Raw genomic sequence first — 18,990 nt, 5'->3', positions numbered from 1 at the left:
GAATCAGTGGGACATGGATTTAATGCAATCTGATTGCAAAAACAAAGTGTCCTGTAACTAGCAGACCCCCCTGCTTGAACTCAGTTTTTATGAGTTCACGAGTCTACCTTGTAATAGAGGTCAAGTTGACAAAGACTCTTCCAGTTTTGAGCAGGTTTGCTACTGACAGCAAACCGTTTGGGACGTTTCTTTAAACGAGACCTAAAACTTCCACCTAGAAAGTTTAAAATGGTTTGTTTTTGGAGAGGCTTGTAAAACATCATATTTTTGAGAGCATGGGCCTAAAAAAGAAAAAAGGTGAGATTAGTCAGTTGGAGAATGTTAAAGCTTAAAATTAAATTTTAAGTTTTTTTAATGAGAACAAAATAAGTTAGTATTTTTCTTGTCAAAATCTCTGATACTTCAAGGAGTAAATTCAAATGAAATGCAAAACTAAAATCTCCTCCTGAGACATGGTATTGTGAGCATATTCAGTAACTGTAAAATATGATCTGTTTACTAGAATTAAATAGTTTTGCTGGGACATCTTGGCGACGTCTGGAGAATAGATTTAGAGAAACTTTGATAGAAGTTGGAATAATGTGAATCATAGAAAACTTTTGATCTGAGTTGTGTTTGTTTTATTTTTATTTTTATTTAGTTGCTTTCGAGTCAGACTGTAAGCCGTGTCTTAGATGACTCACACGCTCCAACAAGTCATTAACAGTATCCAGAATATTATAAAGCAGGATTAAACTCAAAGCAGAACGGAATGCGTGTAGTTATAAAGAATGACCACAAGGGGGCGGCAACACCCGACATATTGTACCTCATGACAGACCTTTCTGTTGATGTTCATAAAAACAGATGCATTTACACAGTTAAACGTTTCTTATTAAACCACAAACACAATGACAAAGGTTTATGATTTTAATAAAAATACATATCAATTTCAAATTTGGAAAAGGTTTCTGAGTAAAAGTAAAATAAAGACTAATAGTATTTGGAAAACGCTGATGTGTAGACGTCAATTTTTAGCACAATAAAGATTTAGCGCACTTATTTCTTAAAACATTACTTCTTCCTGGAAAAAGAAAATTGCATCATTAAGAGCAAATCTCATCAAATTTATCTGTAATAGCATTTTATTACCAGCAGATGTCGCTCACATCTAAACAGTAATCCACTTCTCTTGTTTAAACTCAACCACAGCAAATAACTTCACCTGAAACCGGCAGTAAAAACAAAAAAGTTTGTTTTTTTATTTGTTTATATCTCAAAATATGTCCTTGCAGCTTTACGTTTTTATATAAGGAAAATCACTCTTTTATAATAAATCAGCATAATTCATGAAGCTATTGTTGTATTTTACTGACTAAATAATAATAATAATATTTTATAGGTCACTAAGTAAGACATGTAAATATCCCCACACATTTTGCACATAGGACCAAAACCAAACCAAGAAAAAAAGCATAAAAAAGCAGAATGATGTAAGAATAGTGTGTTTACTCTTACTACTGTTTTAAGCTCTCGTTAAAAAGATCTAATTTATCGATCAATATCTGACAGAACTATATTTTATGAGAAATCAACAATATTTAAATCATTTGATTTATTTGATTTATAATTATTATTATTTGTCAGATTTCAACAACTGAGGGCTGAATCTGTTCATTTCAGGGATCTTCCATTATAACAAATTACAATAAGATAGACCAAGTTTGCTTTTTTAAGATTTCATTACAACATTAAAATGAATGAGCAAGAATTGACCTTTATGAAACGATGGAAGATTGATTCTAAATTCATCTAAAACATAAGAATCTTTTGAACAGGGTGTGAGATTAAGATGTCAGTTTTAGGCTTTACATCAGTGGTCTCCAACCCTGGTCCTCGAGGCCCACTATCCTGCATGTTTTACTTGTTTCTCTGCTCCAACACACCTGATTTGAATCAGTGTCATTAACAGGCTTCTGCAGAACATGAAGAGGTGATTTAACCTCTGAATCAGGTGTGTTGGAGCAGGGAAACAAGGAAAACATACAGGATAGTGGCCCTCGAGAACCAGGGTTGCCTGCCCCTGGTTTATTCTATTTTGAGAAGTATTTCCACTTAGGGGTTTTTGTCAGAAGAATGTTAATAATTCTTCCAGATCACCAGAAATGTTTTGGTTACATACTTGCATCATTTGAAAGTGTCATAGTCAGACTGAACATTGCTTTTCTCATCACCAGGAGGGAAACTCGGAGAGCGCCCTACCAGATCAAGGCTGTGTGTCCGGCTGTCACATCGTCATTCTGAGTGACTACAGAAATGTTGATCAGACTTCAGTGGGTTGACGCCTGAAAGCCCACTGATGGTCAGCAGGTTGAGGTTGTGGTGATGGCTTTGAGAAGTGGTCTGAAACTCTTCAGCTGATGGAGTCAGGAACTGGAGGGTGATGCAGCATCTATGAGCGAATCTTTTACTGGACCTGGTCCTAAAGTGACAAATGGTTCATGTTAGCTTTAGCTTCTCTCAGATTTCCGTCTGATGGACTTTAGAGAAGAAATCCAGACAAAATGTATGCTTTAAACGTAGGTTAAATAAAATACAACAAGGGGAGACAAAAGGAAACAGGACAAAGATAAAGAGGAACAAAGACTGACTGGGTCCAACATCCCTCTCATTTTATCAGAAGTCAAATAATTGTCAGACACTTAGATTCTAACAAGGTCAGGAATTGAGCTTCTGCACAGACAGAGCTTATCTTTTTCTGTTTAAAAGAAGTTATATTAGCAGGATCGCTAAACTGTCTCCTCCAGTGACAAAGAGTAAGATCATTTATTAAACCATTTGACTAATTTCTTATTAGATAAATTAACACATAAATCATTTCACATTCATTTTTCAACACCTTTCAAAAGATTTCCCAAATAAATAGCAGATTTTCATCTCTGCATAAATCGTGTTTTTCTTTTCTTTGAGTCTTAAAAGAACCATCTGTAATAAGAAAAGCTATTCTGAGTGTGTGAAGACTTGGACAACAACTTATCCCAAACAATACCAGGATTCAGTCTTCACACAATGATGTTTTACACAAAACAGTTGCTGGAAAGACGAGTGGAGGTCAGAGGTCATAAAAGAAGGGGGTCCCTTCATGCTGCAAGAATCAAAAAAACATGTCCGCGTGATTCCTTGTTGCTCTCTCCAACATGTTGTGTCAGCAGTCTGTTTGTTTCATTTGGTGTTAAAAAAGTGCTACATTCACTTTGTGGTAATTATTCATTCAGTAAATGTTGTTTTACATCGAAGTTTGATTCCTCAACTTTGTGTTTCACATGAATTATTTGTGCAGTTTTTATCGTTGTTTTATGCCCGGCTTTGGTCACTCTGCATCTGTTGTGTCACTTTGTGGTAATAATTCTTGACTTCATGGTTGTTTTTTGTTGCATTTTTTTGCCCACTTTGTGTCTCATGTTGATATTCGTGAATATCTTTATGGTCGTTTGACATAAATTCATTGTTGTTGAGCAAAGCTGGCCGCTCGTTTACATTTGTGTGAAATGTGCTGGCCTTGAGGATGAAGACGGGCCTGTGTTCAAACATGTCTGTGTTAGTGAAGATGGGGGGGGGGGGACTGCTCTCTGGTCAATAAACTGTGAATCAATAACATGATGGCGTTGATGAGCCCCCCCCTCCCTCGTGGCTTTCGCTCCTGTTCTTTTCTCCCTTATTTCTTGCCCCCACCTCCTTGCTTCCTCTCTGCAGTCTGTGCCTCTGCCACCTTTGGCACCGTCCGCCCACAGGCACCTGTGCCAAGCCTGGCAACCCAAGCAGGACGCTCTGCTTAGCTCAGTTCAATTGACTCATTTAGGCAATTGCACCCTGACTCTGATCTCTGTGGCCGGCCCTGTAGATGATCACGTTTATCAGTATATGAATTAATAATTGTCCTTTTTCTTTTTAAGTATCTACAGTCCTGTGTTTTACTGTGTCATTATTCAGGCTTTTGTTTGGCATCGGGTTTGTTTCATACAATCATTAGCCCATAGTGTGCCTAAAAATACCACTATCCAACGAGATCATCTTTGTTTTGCTGAGCTCAATGATTTAATTCAGGATTATTATTATTATAAGCTTACTATAATTATATGTGAACTGTTTTCCTAAACCCCCTATACGAGATTAACCCCATTTTTCCCAAAGATGGAGGCTAACAGAAGCATTTTTTTTTGGTGCCATCCTCTCCTTATTCCATTTTCTCTTTCAGCTTGGTGACAGATGGCGAGTCCTTCTCCCCCAGGGGGGAAGCCAGTCTCTGTGAATGCGGCCGCATGTCAATCACCGGCTCTCATGTGATGGCTCTTGCCAATGACGTGCCAGCCATATGGGCCTGGCATCAGGGCTGGTATGTAACCCACCCAGTCCTGCCTCTGAGGTGCCACACGGCTCCCTCCACACGTTTTGAGCTGGGGGGATAGCAGCAGCCAGCAGCAGCAGCAGACAGACAGACAGACAGGCAGACAGACAGAGCGGGGTGGCAGCAGAAGGGAGAAGAGGAGAGGAGAGAAGAGAAGAGGTGCGAGCGCAACATCAGCATCCGCGCAGGGCGTGTGGATGTGATGCCCACCCGGATAGAGATGGTGTAAACAAACCCGTTTTGTCCCGTCACTGAGCTCCACCGCGGAGGTAGGTCTCACATCTCCTGCTTGTTAGAAAACCCTTTTCGCTTTTGTCTGTGCGCTGCTCGCAGCGACATAGGGAAGTGTCAAGTAGATGGAGATAATCTGATGCGTTAAACATCTTCTTTTTTTGTTGTTCTGCTTGCTCTTTTCCTCGCCTTAGATGCGATCAGATTAGCTCCCAATCTTTTTTTTTTCCAGCTATCTACTGCTGTCTTTCTACAGAAATATATTAGTTTTCCTAGAAATACATCATCATATTTCTTAACAGAGATTGCATTTTCCTAGAAAACGAGCATCCAGAGCGCAATTTATTTGCAATTGTGTGCGTGCATGTATGCGTGTGTGTGTGTGTGTGTGTGTGTTTCGCGCGTCAGAGCACCGTGGGGGTTGAATTCTCCATAGAGATACACTGGCTAATTGACAAGGTATTGGTTGGCATTAATTACATTGTGCTTTACAAGATTAGAGGGAGAGAGGAAAAAAACGTCCTTGGACTCCAGACGCACAGCTGAGCTCAGGATCCTGGAAACATCTGGGGAGATTTGGGAATATTTTATTTAGTTTCAGTTTTTTTTTTTATTTCAGTGCACACTGAGTCTGAATTCAGTCAGAGAAAAATAGTTGAAGAATTTGCGAGGCATTATGTTGAATTCAGTTTGTTTTTGCGTAAAAATCGCGACCCTAAAAATATTCAATTTTTTTAAAAAATAAATAAAATAAAGTCTTCTATTGAATAAAAAAGTGGCTGGTTAATATGGAAAAACTATGTCACCTTCAGGGAAAGACATAAGAATCTTTAAAAGAAAATATCAAATGCGCTATTTTTATTTATTTTATTTTTTTTTGGTTGTGGTTTGTGAGCCGTGCAAGTTCAAAATAGGATTTATGAGCTTTTTGTTTCATTTTTTATGTAGTGTTTTGCGTTTGGAAATTTACAAAGACTGCAGGTAATGTCAAATCAGAAAAATCATAATAGAGGGGCCTTTTTGATACCAGTTTAAAATACAGTCATACACACAAAAACAAAGAAAAAAAACAAAAAACCCATAAGATTGAGGTGTTTGAGGGAAAGAAAAAAAAGGTGGATCTTTGTGTTTTAATCCCTGATTGTGCTGAAATTCCTCCAGGACTGTGTTTTATTACAGCAGAGACGCCGTCGTGCGTCCCTGGGGAATAAACTCAGGCTGCTTCTTGAGGCCGGGCTGTAAGGGGACACACTCACACACACGATGTGGACGTGGAGGCCGAAGAGTGTCAGAAATAGTTTTTTTTTTATTTAAACCAATAAAAATATGTAACTAATCAGAGTTTGAAGAAGGCTTTTAAAAGACCAGAGTCAGCTCCGAACAAAGCCTGAAATCAAACTTCTGATATTTGAAGATAAATAAGAAGCAGCATCCAGTTTGGTTTGATCTTAAAAATGCGGTTTCAAATTTGTCCACACAAAATGTTTGATTTTAATCAGCATTTTCTTGCTGATAAACTGCCCCCGTGCTGTGTTGCGTTGATTTAATTATTTATTTACATTTTGGACTGAATCGCTTTTCGCCGAATCATGCTGACCAAACAGAGTGGCGCTCACCACAACCTTTTTATGCTGAAAGAAAAGGGGGATTTAAATATTCAGTCACTGAAACCAACACGTGGAGGTCAGTGGGGCGCGTTTTGCGGCGCACGTCTTGGTGCGTAAACGGCACCGCGGGCGCACGACGCTGAAGCGCTGTCCGTGTGTGTCTCCGCAGGTCGCCCGTCACGATGCTGAGCCGCCTGTTCAGCGAGGTGCTGCCGGACGTCCAGAGGCTCGACTGGGCGGAGGACAGCGAGAGCGAGCACTGCAAGGTGAAGGAGGAACACAGCCTCCACCTCAGGGAGGACGAGCTGGACGAGGCGCGCGAGGGCAGCAGCCGCGCGGAATCGGAGATGGCCGGCGACGACGAGGACGACGACGACGGCGAGGAGGAGGAGGAGGAGGTAGAGGAGGAGGGGGACGAGGAGGGCTGCGGCGCGGACGAGAACGAGGGCAAGCCCAAGAAGCGCGGGCCGAAGAAACGGAAGATGACGGCGGCGCGCGTGGAGCGCTCCAAGGTGCGCCGGCTGAAGGCGAACGCGCGGGAGCGCACGCGCATGCACGACTTGAACTCCGCGCTGGACAACCTGCGCAAAGTGGTGCCGTGCTACTCCAAAACCCAAAAACTCTCCAAGATAGAGACCCTGCGGCTGGCCAAGAATTACATCTTAGCCCTGGGGGAGATTTTACGCAACGGCAAACGTCCAGATGTTGTGACCTACGTGCAGATGTTGTGTAAAGGCCTGTCCCAGCCCACCACCAACCTGGTGGCAGGCTGCCTGCAGCTCAACACCAGGAACTTCCTGACTGAGCCGTGCGCAGACGGACCGCGCTTCCACATGCCCAGCTCCCCCTTCTCGGTCCATCCCTACTCCTACCGGTGTTCCCGCCTCTCCAGCCCGCATTACCAGTCCGGGAGCGGCGCGCTCAACCTGCGAGCCCACTCCTACGGCTCTGGGTACGAGGCCGTGTACCTCCCGGGCGGGACGTCCCCGGACTACAGCAGTCCGGACTACGAGGGCCAGCACAGCCCGCCCGTCTGCCTGAAGCAGCAGCAGGAGTCCTCGGAGACGGACAGGAACTACCACTACTCTATGCACTACTCCGGACTGACCACGTCGAGACCCGGCCACAGCCTTCACTTTGGGCCCTCGGGAGCGCGCAGCGGTGGCGCGCACTCAGAAAACATTCCACCTTTCCACGAGGTTCACTTGCACCACGACAGGGCGCCTCCATATGAGGAGCTCAACTCGTTTTTCCACAACTGAGCTCAGAAAAGTGACTCAACAGTGACAATCCTTGAAGTTCTTCTAACTCTTGTTCTGAAAAAAAAAAACCAAGCAGAGCTCCTAAAAAGATGTGACAGAAAGAGTCATCTGATTATCTTCTGTATTCTGCTGATGTCACCTGTAAACCACTGTTGTATCGAAATGTGTCCAGTATTATCCTGTACGCAGAATGAGTGCAATTAATCATGTAAACACGACACGAAACCTATTATGAGACAAACAACAGAAAATAAAAGAAAAGAGTGTTTTATAATTGCCTGAGATGATGGAACACATTTTGTTATGAATATTTACTCAATCTGACGCATTCATGAGAGTTGATTTAAGATTAAAAAAGGGGGTGAATGACACACACACACACACACACACACACACACACATCTTTGGGGATGTCTTTACTGCAATTTAGTCAAATTTAGGAGAAAAGGGAATTTGGCTGATTTCAACCATGTCTATATTTTGACTTCTTTATTATAAATAATTCAACATTAAGAGCTTTTCAGAAGTTTCAGCTTTATTTGTTTTAAAATTCTGTGTCCTGCATTGTCAACTATTTCATTCAGAAATTGTTTTAAATTATATACTGAACCTTCTCTTTTTAATTTTGCCTTAGATTTTTTTTACAGCCTTGAAACAGATTTTAATGGGCAACAGTTTGCTTTCACGCACATTTTTTTGCAGGATTTGTCCTGACGCGCCCAAAACAACAGGAAAAAAAGCATTTTACAAGAGAATAATTTAAAATAATGATGAGCAAATTAAATTATCAGTTACCTCTATTTAGAAATAAATGTCAAAATATGCTTCTACTCGAAACAAAACAAAGAAATCAATTTAAAAACGCGTTTAATGAACAGAGTGCCAAGAATCTGCATTGAAATAAGCAGGAATTATTTAAGAACTTTTAATTTTAATACAATCTACTTGATGCATCCACTTTGAGGTTTATTAAATTCGACAATTAGCGACTTAATGCGGGACTTTTCAGAGCTGAGACCTAATTCCACGCAGAAAAAAACAGCAAAAAAAATAAAATAAAATAAATGCATCATAAATTACCTGCAGGCTGCAGGTTTAAATGTCACACCTGTTGTTTGGGCGAGCTGCCATTAAATCCTCGAGCTGCTTCATGGGTGCTTTGATGACGTTTTTTAAATGATAAATCGCGTCAGAAAATGTACAACAGACTAAAATAATCTTAAATACAAAATTGTCATCATGAAGTTTATTATTTACTGTTGTCAGATCACCAGCTTTGCCTTAATTTCTTTACTTCACAAAGAACTGACGGAATGCGTAAAATGTGCTTGAAGTGATTTGTGCGCAAAGCATCAAGAACTGAAAACATAAAAATACAAACTTTAATTTTTCTCCAATGTAGCATTGTGCACGCTCCGTTTTTTCCTCTTTAACCTTACTCCACGGTTGGAAATGCAATAAGGCGCGCCAGGCCTCAGACGCAATCAGGAGGAACGTGACCTGACGCACGGAGCAGCTGCGCCATTTCCCTTCCTCCTGACAAAGCAGGCTCAACTGAACCCGTTTGACTCTCAGGTAAGTAAGTTTAGGGAATAAATGATGTGATTTTCTCGCTCCTAAATTGGGACAGTTGCACATGTTTGCACTAAAAAAGCAAACAGAAAACACGACGGAACACAATTACTTAGATTTTAAATCTTGTTAGACTAAAGAAAATAAATAAAAAAACCCATCTAATTTCTTTTTTTCTGCAAGTTTAGAAAACAAAACTTAAAGCTTTTTACATTTATTCATATTCTCATAATTTAGGAGTATTTCAAACGGTGTGAGTTCATTAGATCATATGGCTGATTTCTCGTATGAAAGCAGGCACCATGTTTTGGCCCAAAGCCCTGAGTGCCCATATGTTGTCGCGGGGCTCCGGGGAGTCTACCTGAGGAAAATACTGACCCAAGAACAATTACATTTCTAACATATCAGCTCTGTTTATTTAGATAAATGTCTCATATTTCAGCTTGGCTTCAATTTTTAGCCTTAAACGTCCACCTGACTCGAACTAAGTGGGTTAGAGCAGCCGAGCAGGTGCAGCATCAGGTGAGTCAATGGCCCGTTGGTTTCAAACGGAACGGGCCCTTTGGATGACTGAACACACAAACACACATTTGGTCTCTGGCGTCAAAAGATCCGCAGTTAAAATAACTACACAGCTCAGAGTAATAATGATGAAATTAAAAAAAAAACGCAATCAATAATATAAAAGCAAAAAAATAAAACAATTTCGAACTCAGTCCGCCATGATTTTGGTGATCATGCATCTGGAGCAGTCATCCATTTTTAATTGTTTTAAAAATGTTTATGCTTTTTATTTGAAGCTGCAGTCACGTGGCATTAGGGTTCAAACACGAAGGAGAAAGTCTCGGTCACTTCCATCTCATCGATGCAATAAGTTCAAATTTCTTTTACAAAGGTTTTATTATTTATCCAGTAGTATAAAAATAGAACCTATATTGTCCAAGCTTTGTTAAAAGTACAAATTATAGGTTTGATTATTATTTTTTAATAAACCGACAGATTTTTATACCCCAAAAATGTAATTTATTTAACCTCCGACACTTGTAGCCTAGAAAGTCCAGAAGAGGTAGTTTCTATTTAGGATAAATGTTTTCTATAAGACAAAACTTAGTGATAAAATTAAAAGAAATTCCCCAAAAGTCTATCATCGCTCCTTTTTGTCCAGGTTCCTGGCTCAGGTGAAGAACGGGCCTGTGAGAATCATTTCCTGCTCTCTCGTTTTGCTTGTGTATTTTTATTTTTCTTCTTCTTCTTCTTTTAGTGAAGAGGGCCGGCGGCTGGCGCGGGATTTGATGGAGCAGCGCGGTGCCAGCTCGCTAAATGTCTGAGCACCAGTAAAGCCAGGGACCAGTAGAAGCTCACCATCACCGACCTGCCCGGTGCCAGCTGCGCCACGTGGCAGCCAGGCTGCCCCTGCCAAAAGTGGCCCTTGTGGGAGGGACCCAGTATTTCTTTCCTAATTCACTCAGCATCTGTTCATTATTCTCCACCGTTAAAGGAGGCTGAGTGTCCACGCGTGACCCCGCGAGGGAGGAAAAAAAAGAGAGATTTTCCTGCATTTTTACAGAAGACAGCAGAGATCCTTTTCACTTTTTACCTGTATTTAATTTTTAGGAGCTGAACACACCTGTAGGACACTGACCTTTCACTGAACATTACAATAATAATAATATTAGGAAGAAGAAACAATAATAAGCATATTGTTGATTTATTTTTTCTTATTCCTAATCTTAGATGTGTAAAACTGAATTGTTTCCTCACTAAGAAATATTTCAAATCCAATTTTCTCAAAGTGGTGATAGCATGTGCTTATTCTAAATGCCTGTGACAAATGAGCTTATATGTGACACAACTGAAATGCGTAAAATCACTTAATTTGAATCTAATTCAAGGGGTAATTGTTCAAATGAATGCTTAGACTAATACCGTGCAATTACTGTAATTAAATAATCCAGCCTTTGCAGCTCAGTGGAACTGCCCTTAAAAAGTGATCAGCTGATTTGCTAAAATAGCCGCACGACATTTCAGATGCCATACTGTGCCTAAATCTCCATCTGGACAGTTTCACTGCCATTTATTAGATTAGAGCAACATTTATCGGATTAATTATTTGGGGCTTGATGCTGGGAAAAAAAATATATATTTCAATCAGTGTGAGAACACACGAGAGGACAGAAGTAGATCCACCTCAAAAGATGGGTTTTTGTTTATATTTTTAAATGGGAGACAAAAAAAATGTCACGTCAAGAGCACTTGGGGAGCTCCTGTGGGACAGTGTGTGTGCAGCTCTAAGATAAATAAACAACATGTTTCATTTGTCTCTGCCTTCCCACCAGTTGAAACGGTCACTTAGATGATTTTGTTCGCCTGCCTGTGGCACTAAATTTGGGAGTGACCTCCACTGCAGTGGGCACTGGACGCCACTACATCATGCCCCCCCCCCTTCCCATCATCACCTCCCTGTCATCTGAGCTCCATGGCCCCGCTCTGTGGAAACCAGATGAAGCAAATTCCACTGCATTTTATGCCACAATGGCAGTGCACAGTGGACGTATTATTTTTTATGGAGGCCTCTCTTTTGTGTGTGGCTTCGGGGTAAGACAAAAACTCCAAGGAGGTGTGAAAGCTTCAGATCTCACTGTGGCTTCGTGGTCAAAAAAACGACTAAATCGCTTGCAAACTCGAGGTGAGCATAAAAGCCAAAAATAAAGCCCCAAATGTGTGTGTGTGTGTGCGCGCGTACGTGTGTGGCGTACAGTTTGTGTTGTGCGTGTGCAGAGGTTGTTGTCACTCTGCACAGATGGTGGGAGTGTTTTTTATTTATTTTTTATTTATTTATTTTAGGGGGGGGGGGTGTAGGGAAATGAGGAGGGGAGTGGGCCACAGAAAAGGAAAAAAAAAAAGTGAAAGGAAAGGCGAGGAGGAGGGTTGCATCTCTGATGCTGCCATGCCACGGTCACACGGGCAGCAGTAATTGGCCTCCATATTGAGGGGTTTTGTGGTGCTGCAGGGTGGGCAAACTCCCAGCTGGACCTGTCAGATGGTATTCAATCCAGCTCATTGCCCTCGCTCCTCTGCTCCTCTGCTCCTCTTCTCCTCTCTTTCCCTCCCTGCTTTCTCTCCCTTCTCTGGCATGTTCACTTCTTTTTGTTCTTCTCCTCTTTTGGCCTTTTTAATCCATCTTTACTGTCTCTGTCTCTTCCCACACACAAACTTACACTCTACTCCTTCACAGTTCCTCTTTTTTCTAAATCACACATTCACCAACTTATTTTTTTTTTCTCCACACAGCACTTTCCCCTCCCGGCATATCACTACTTCTTTTTTTAAAATATCTCTTTACTTTTTTCTTTTCAGTTTTTCTCACTTATGGCACATGGTCACTTCTATCTAACACATTTAGAAGCTTAAAGTACATCACACTCTTGCCGAGCTCCTCCGTCACTGGTCACCCACATGCATAAACACACACAAACACACTCTGAGATTGTGTTTCCACCACCTCAGAGGACTTACTCTTAGATCATACTTTTCCGATAATATAACTATACGTGAATAAATTTACAAATACATCCCTCGCTGGCAAGGAGGAATGCTTCTTTCTTTGGCACTTTAGAGTTTTTTAAAGCAACATGTTTGGATCAAATTTCGGGTTTAAGACAAAGATGATAAACTTTATTTAACAGCAACATTACAATAAGTGAGAGACTGAATAAATGGCAAAAGATTATGACCATAAAAAAAAACTGTGTTGATAAATAAAAGCAAGGAGCAGAAAGCAGCTTTTACTTGATGTGAAGGTATGAAATGCTGCATGTGGTACGATCTGCAGTGGATTTTTGGACTTGTGGATGATGCAGTTTAAGAAACAGGAGGTTATACAGAAGCCTGTAGGGTCAAATGTGGAGAGATTTTCTCAGAAAGCATCAAAATTGCCCCTGTTTCTCTAAAATAATTAACGTATGCAGCAGAATAGCCATGAAACTGATGCAGTTGTAAGTTTTATAGGGATGAAAACCAAAACAACACATACATTCAAATCATGTTTTCAAGAATGTTGTTTGTTTACATGTTTTAATGCTTTAGTTAAAGTTGTTTCAGAGTAAGAAAAATACAGACAACAGAGATGCCAGCAGTTCAGTTTTATTCACCAAGCATCTGCTGCATTTTTTATTTACACAAGAAATCATTGTTTGTTATATTACTCTGCATGGCAGTTCAATAAATGTAGGTTTCATGCAAATTTACAACACATATATCAGCATGGGTTTATTTATCAAAAGTAATAAAAGCTACTTTACTTCTTGCACATCCCTTTTATAAATATATGTATTCTCACAAAAAAAGTCAAGATTTGGGAGTGATGCATTGTTGATTAATTTACAGCCATGTAGCTGGAACCTGGGAATCAAATTAACAACATTTTGAAGCCTGATTCAGTTTTTGAAGCTACAATTTCCTCTGAACCACTGAGCAGCAGGTCGTTACTCATCTAAGCTAACACAAAGATTGTCATCAATCCTGGAACCCACCGGGTTAGGGATGACAGAGCTTTATTTTGGTAATGTGATGGTAACTAAAACAAACCTGAACTCTTAATTTGCTAATCAGATCAACAGAAACAATATGCGCTTTTGTGATTTTACAGTGACTGTATCGAAAATATGAACAATAATCTATATAAACTATACGATTTGGAAAAGTTGCTTCTAAAATTGATGCTTGTTTTCATTATAGAGCCTTTTCTACCAAATCTGTTCATGAAGTGTAACCAGAGCCTCACAAAAGACAAGTACAGTCTCTGCCAAGTGTGCAGATTTCATTTAAAGTTCAGTGAAACAGACTTCTCCTGTTCACTGTCCATATGTTTCCACATTATCCCAATCGCACACATTAGACAGCCCCCAGATGTACAAATACATTACAAGTGGGGAAAATCCCTCATGGACAAGCATGCCTTTTCTATAATAAAAGTATAAGCAAAAGGTTAGTTTTAAAACTTAATGTTCATTTGAATCATTGACACCTACAGAATATTTTAGAGGGATAAAAAAGGACCATTTTGAGTAAAAACAAAGTAATCTAGCACAAAGAACAAAGAAAAACATCTCATAACTGGACAGATAAAATATAAATAGGAGGATGTAGAGGAGGACAGTTTTTGTTGAAGGGTAATGCATATAGTTTCCTGACAAATAAACTCCTTATTTTGTTATTTAGGTCAAAGTTTATTAAATGTGAAGCAATGTTAAACTGAAAATGTACTAAAATAATGAAAGTAACACCAATTTTTTTTTTTGTAATTTTTGGCAAAGATTTTCTTGTGCCTAAGATGTTATAAAGCATTGTTTTGAACATAGGAACCTATTTATAAGTGGTATTTCACATCTTCGTGATGATTCTGCTTTTAAAACTGGACTTGCAATTAAATTGTTTGCATTTGCAGTTTATTTTTTTGTTCAGGTGACTATTTTATATAAACTGTTAGCCTTTTTTTATTTGTAGGAAACAAAAATAATTAAAAAAAAGATTAAATGAATTCTTCCTGTGGCATGTCAATGTGCAGTTGTGCTCTGCTTTGAGGAATCAGCAGTGTGCGATGTTGTAATGCACTAATGAACAGCTGTCACTGAATTTAAATACTCTTTCACACATACAGAGACTGCCACAGTGTCCCTCCAGTATGCCCATGCAGATGCTTACAACACACACAAAGTACACACACGTGAACACACACACACACACACACACACACACACACACTCAGTCTCTTTTGTAGCTGGCCTTGACTCAGCAGCCTCCCACAGGTTTTAACTTTGAGTGTCTCTGACCTCTAAATGTGCATTTGTTCACGTGCCCTGTGTTAAGGTGCATATAATATTGTTTTCACAGTTTATTCAGTTTTTGAACTAAACAGAAAGGAGAGTGGTGTTAATTAGACAATTGTTACATTTTAATGTTATATTTTAATTGACCCACTTCTGTATTGTTATTTACTAAAACTGTGAGCATAAAGCTGGAAGTGGCATTTCAAAGTTAATCTGATTATTAAACTTAGTCTTTTTACATGTCGTTGTGATGAAAAAAAAATGTCTTTCAGAATAGTTTTCTGCTAAAATGGGAACTGTGCAAGGTATGTTTCTGGGTAATTTTATTTGCATTGCATATGTTTGATTTAGGAGTTTATTTATTTTGAGGGTTTTTTTTCATCAGTTATTTATTTATTTTAGACAACTAATTGAACAACACTGAGCCAAAAACAAATTTCCCTAAGTAGATGACAAAGTATTGTATTGTAGAGAGTTATATTGTACCTTATTGTATTGCGTCGTACTGTATTGTATTTTATTGTACTATATTGTACTGTATTGTATTATATTTTACCATGTAGCATGATACCATATCGTATTGTGTCATATCAGATTGTATTGTATCTTACTGTATTGTTTTGTTACATTGTATTGTATTGTATTATATTATATTGTATAGTACTGTACTGTATCATATTCTACCATAACATATCATATTATATCATATTGTATTGTGTTGTATTATATTTTATTTTGCAAGTTTGTGTATTTTAAGTTTATGACTTGAACCATGTCATCATCATGTCACTTTCTCCAGCTGTACGTGTATTATACAACTTTCCAAGCTCTTCCAGCCCTCTGGTCATCTTTATTTTTTTAACTTGTCGATCTTACTCCCCCTCTTCTTGGACGCACAGAGGAAGTAAACAAAATGGAGAGCGTGTTTCAGTGGCACGAGTTGTTGACGGAGCCGTTCACTGGTGCTTTCTCAGATTAAAGGAGATTATCACAGAAGGGATAAAGAAGAGCTCTCACTTCACCTCCCAGCATGGTGAAAAGGGGAAGAGGGTGTGTGTGTGTGTGTGTGTGTGTGTGTGTGGGGGGGGGGTCCACTGAATTAAATGCAGACTCAAGAGTCACAAAGAGACGTGCTAGTATTGAAGTGCATGTCCATGCATATGCACTTGTGGATGCATCAATGTTTTTGCAGACCTGGAAACTAATAAGGGCTTTAGCAACCCCTTTAGTTGAGAGTGATGTACCAAGTTTTCTTTATCCTTTAAAAATGTGAGTGCACTTAGTATTTTTGTTGTGTAAATTGCATAAATAAGCCTAAAATCCAATTAGGATTAGGGAGATTTAAGTTCAGCGGGTGTCCTAAATTGAAAAATTATATTATTTTTTGGAGAAATGAAAACTTAAGTTGTATCTAGATGATTTTTCAACACTGAATTTTGTGAGCATTTTGTTGTTCCAGTGAGTATTCATCGCAGCTTATCGGCAGGTGAGAAACAGTTGCAATGGTTGTTGTAGAAATTTGATTTGCTTTTAAAGATCTCTTGCTTGAGTGACACGATCTGTACTGACTGAAATAAAGGAACAAAATCAAGTGAAATTATTAAATTGTTGTGAAATGAATTCAAACCTGGAAGGAGGATGAGGAGAAATATGGGGTCAGGAAAGCACGCAGACTTCTATTTCATAATTCCATTCTGCTCCTAATCAAATAACGTTGGTATCTAAACAAGCAAATATTGAGTTAGAACAAATCCAAAAAAAACAAGACCTGTACCCATTCTGTTAACATTTTATTATTCAACAAATTACTGCATTAAAGCAGAAAATGCAATCTCTCTAGATTCTCTCAGCATTCCTGTCAGTGGAATAAAAAAAGACAAAGATAAGTAGTCTTTTGAGGAGCTCTATGGTCTACAGTTGCTGTTTAATTGTTTAATTGAAATGGGTCTCTTAATAGTGAAAACCCCTTCAAGCAAGTCAATATTCTCCTGTCTGTCATCAATTTTGTCTTATACAATGAATTTGACATAGTCTTTTCATAGAAAAGCAAATATTTTAGGAGCTTGTCTTTATGTTGAGCTGAAAGGCATATCAGCCGCCTCATTTGATTGAAAAAAGTCAAAACTAGTCAGGAAAATGGGCAGCTGTCACGGCTGAACATCAGAGCGAATATGCAAGTGTATCAGTATCCATCAGGATGAATAAATCAATGCCGTCCTCTAAATTAATCTCTCTTAAGTTGAAATTTTTATTACAGACGAGCTTGGACATCTCCATGGAAACAGGAATTCCACCATCATTCCCAAGTGGATTAACAAGCAGCATGCACGGGCTGACAGCGTGACATGCTGGTGCACACTGAATTCACGACACACCTGAGAACGGAGAGAGGCGAAAAGCACACACACGCACACACACACACACACTCATCTTTCATCAAACTGTACGGAAGATTTGAGTCATTGTTCAGGCTGGAGAATAAAGTGTCAAATTCTTCAGCTGACAGTTCAGGTTTGCTCATTCTCGTTAACACGCGCACACACGCACTAGGAAAGAAGCAGTGCACTTTGCGTCTGCTGCTTCCTCGGTCTTTCCAGTTGGCGGTGGCCAGACGCGGCAGAGCTGGCACAGCCAGAGTCAGAGTGCCAGGGGGGAACGGAGCGCCACATGGCACGTTCATGGCAAGGCCAGCTGGGGGTGGGGGGAGGTGGAGGGAGACATGATGTTTGTGTGTGTGTGTGGATTCATATATGTGTGTGTCAGATAGGGTGGAGGTGGAGAGGGGGGCGGTTTTGCATCTTAAATTCCACAACATCTGTTCAATATAGGCAGCACCCATATACACCATGAAGCTGGTGTTCCAGCAGCCATTGTAATTGGGGGGGTTGGTGTGTGTGTGTGTGTGTGTGAGCATGTGTACCTTCTGTGCATGCATAGGTGTTGCAGACAAGGGAAGATGGCGATAGGGCGGGAGGGATGATTGGTAGGCATGCAGGAAATTGAAGGTAAGTTTTAGATTTGCTGCTCTTACTGGCTCAGCAGTTTTTAATGCAACAAAACTGGTCAAAAAGGCTAAAAAACAAATTAGACAGGAGCTGTGTAAATTCCTCTCACACGTGAATGTTTTGCTTGTGGCTGATTTCTGGTGGCTGACGTGAGGATTGTAATTTGTACTGCTTCACAACAACTGGTTTATGAATAACTGGGGCATCATTATCGCCCGCCGCCGAAAGGCAAAGGCGGAGGATACTGTTTTTGCTTGTGTTTGTGTCTGTTGGCAAAACAGCTTATGAATCACAAGGCCAATTTTAATGAAAATAACAAAAACTAATCATTGGATGTACATCTACCTCTAATTAAAGTTTGGAGTCAGTCCAATTCAAGATGGCTGCCACAGCTATGCAACATTAGAAAACACAAAAATGGTTATAATTCAGTCAGTTTTAAAGATATAGTAGTGCAATTTGGTGTGGCTGTAACTGACAGTCATTCACAACACATGCTCCTACTCATTATGCAAGATATTTGCTTAAAACTTTAGCATTAATTGTTTCAGTCATCTCTGTTTGTCTGTTTGTAAAATATCACATAAATCACAAACTGGATACTTTCAGAAACATCTACACCTGTTTGGAGTCAATCTGATTTAAGATGGTCATCACAGCTAACTGACATTAGCAAAACATTATTTGACCAAAAGGACTATCGGTCTACCCCTTCTCATTATAACACAATCTTAGTCTAAAACTTTGACATGAAAGTCGGCAGGTGATATGCTTTCCTTCAAGGAATGTTGGGACTTTAACGTTTATATTCATCCAGTCTCCTTTCTGGTGAACTAGGAAGTAATCCTTTCTTTCCTTGGTGAGTCCGTCCAGACCGAGAGTCTCTGAGCAGAAATGAAGCTCAGGGGCAAAAGGGCTTCTCAACTCACTCAGTAGGAAGTCAGAATACCCCCCCCCCCCTCCATCACACACAGAGATGCAACTTCCAAACACACGTACATACATCCAGCTCCCCTCCTCGTCATCCCTGCTGGCACTGTGGGGGGAAAAAACTGCCTCCTCCCACTCCCATTTATCTGCCCCCCACTCCACCCCCCCCCC

General features: G+C 39.9%; 1 protein-coding gene across 1 annotated transcript; it reads left to right on the top strand.

Moving 5' to 3' along the window:
• Window positions 1-4,345: 4,345 nt before the first annotated feature.
• On the top strand, window positions 4,346-7,760 carry LOC108246688 (neurogenic differentiation factor 2). Its single transcript, XM_017434356.2, has 2 exons — window positions 4,346-4,653; window positions 6,392-7,760. The coding sequence occupies exon 2, from the start codon at window positions 6,405-6,407 to the stop codon at window positions 7,482-7,484; it is 1,080 nt and encodes a 359-aa protein (XP_017289845.1). The 5' UTR covers window positions 4,346-4,653; window positions 6,392-6,404; the 3' UTR covers window positions 7,485-7,760.
• Window positions 7,761-18,990: the final 11,230 nt, after the last annotated feature.

Source organism: Kryptolebias marmoratus, linkage group LG17 (assembly GCF_001649575.2).
Source record: "Kryptolebias marmoratus isolate JLee-2015 linkage group LG17, ASM164957v2, whole genome shotgun sequence".
Lineage (NCBI taxonomy): Eukaryota > Metazoa > Chordata > Actinopteri > Cyprinodontiformes > Rivulidae > Kryptolebias > Kryptolebias marmoratus.
The sequence above is the reverse complement of the archived record's forward strand: the minus strand, read 5'-3'. Positions and strand labels throughout refer to the sequence as shown.

Bases quoted from the DNA above. Each gene is read 5' to 3' on its own strand.
- LOC108246688 (XM_017434356.2), top strand. From the start codon at position 6,405: ATGCTGAGCCGCCTGTTCAGCGAGGTGCTGCCGGACGTCCAGAGGCTC.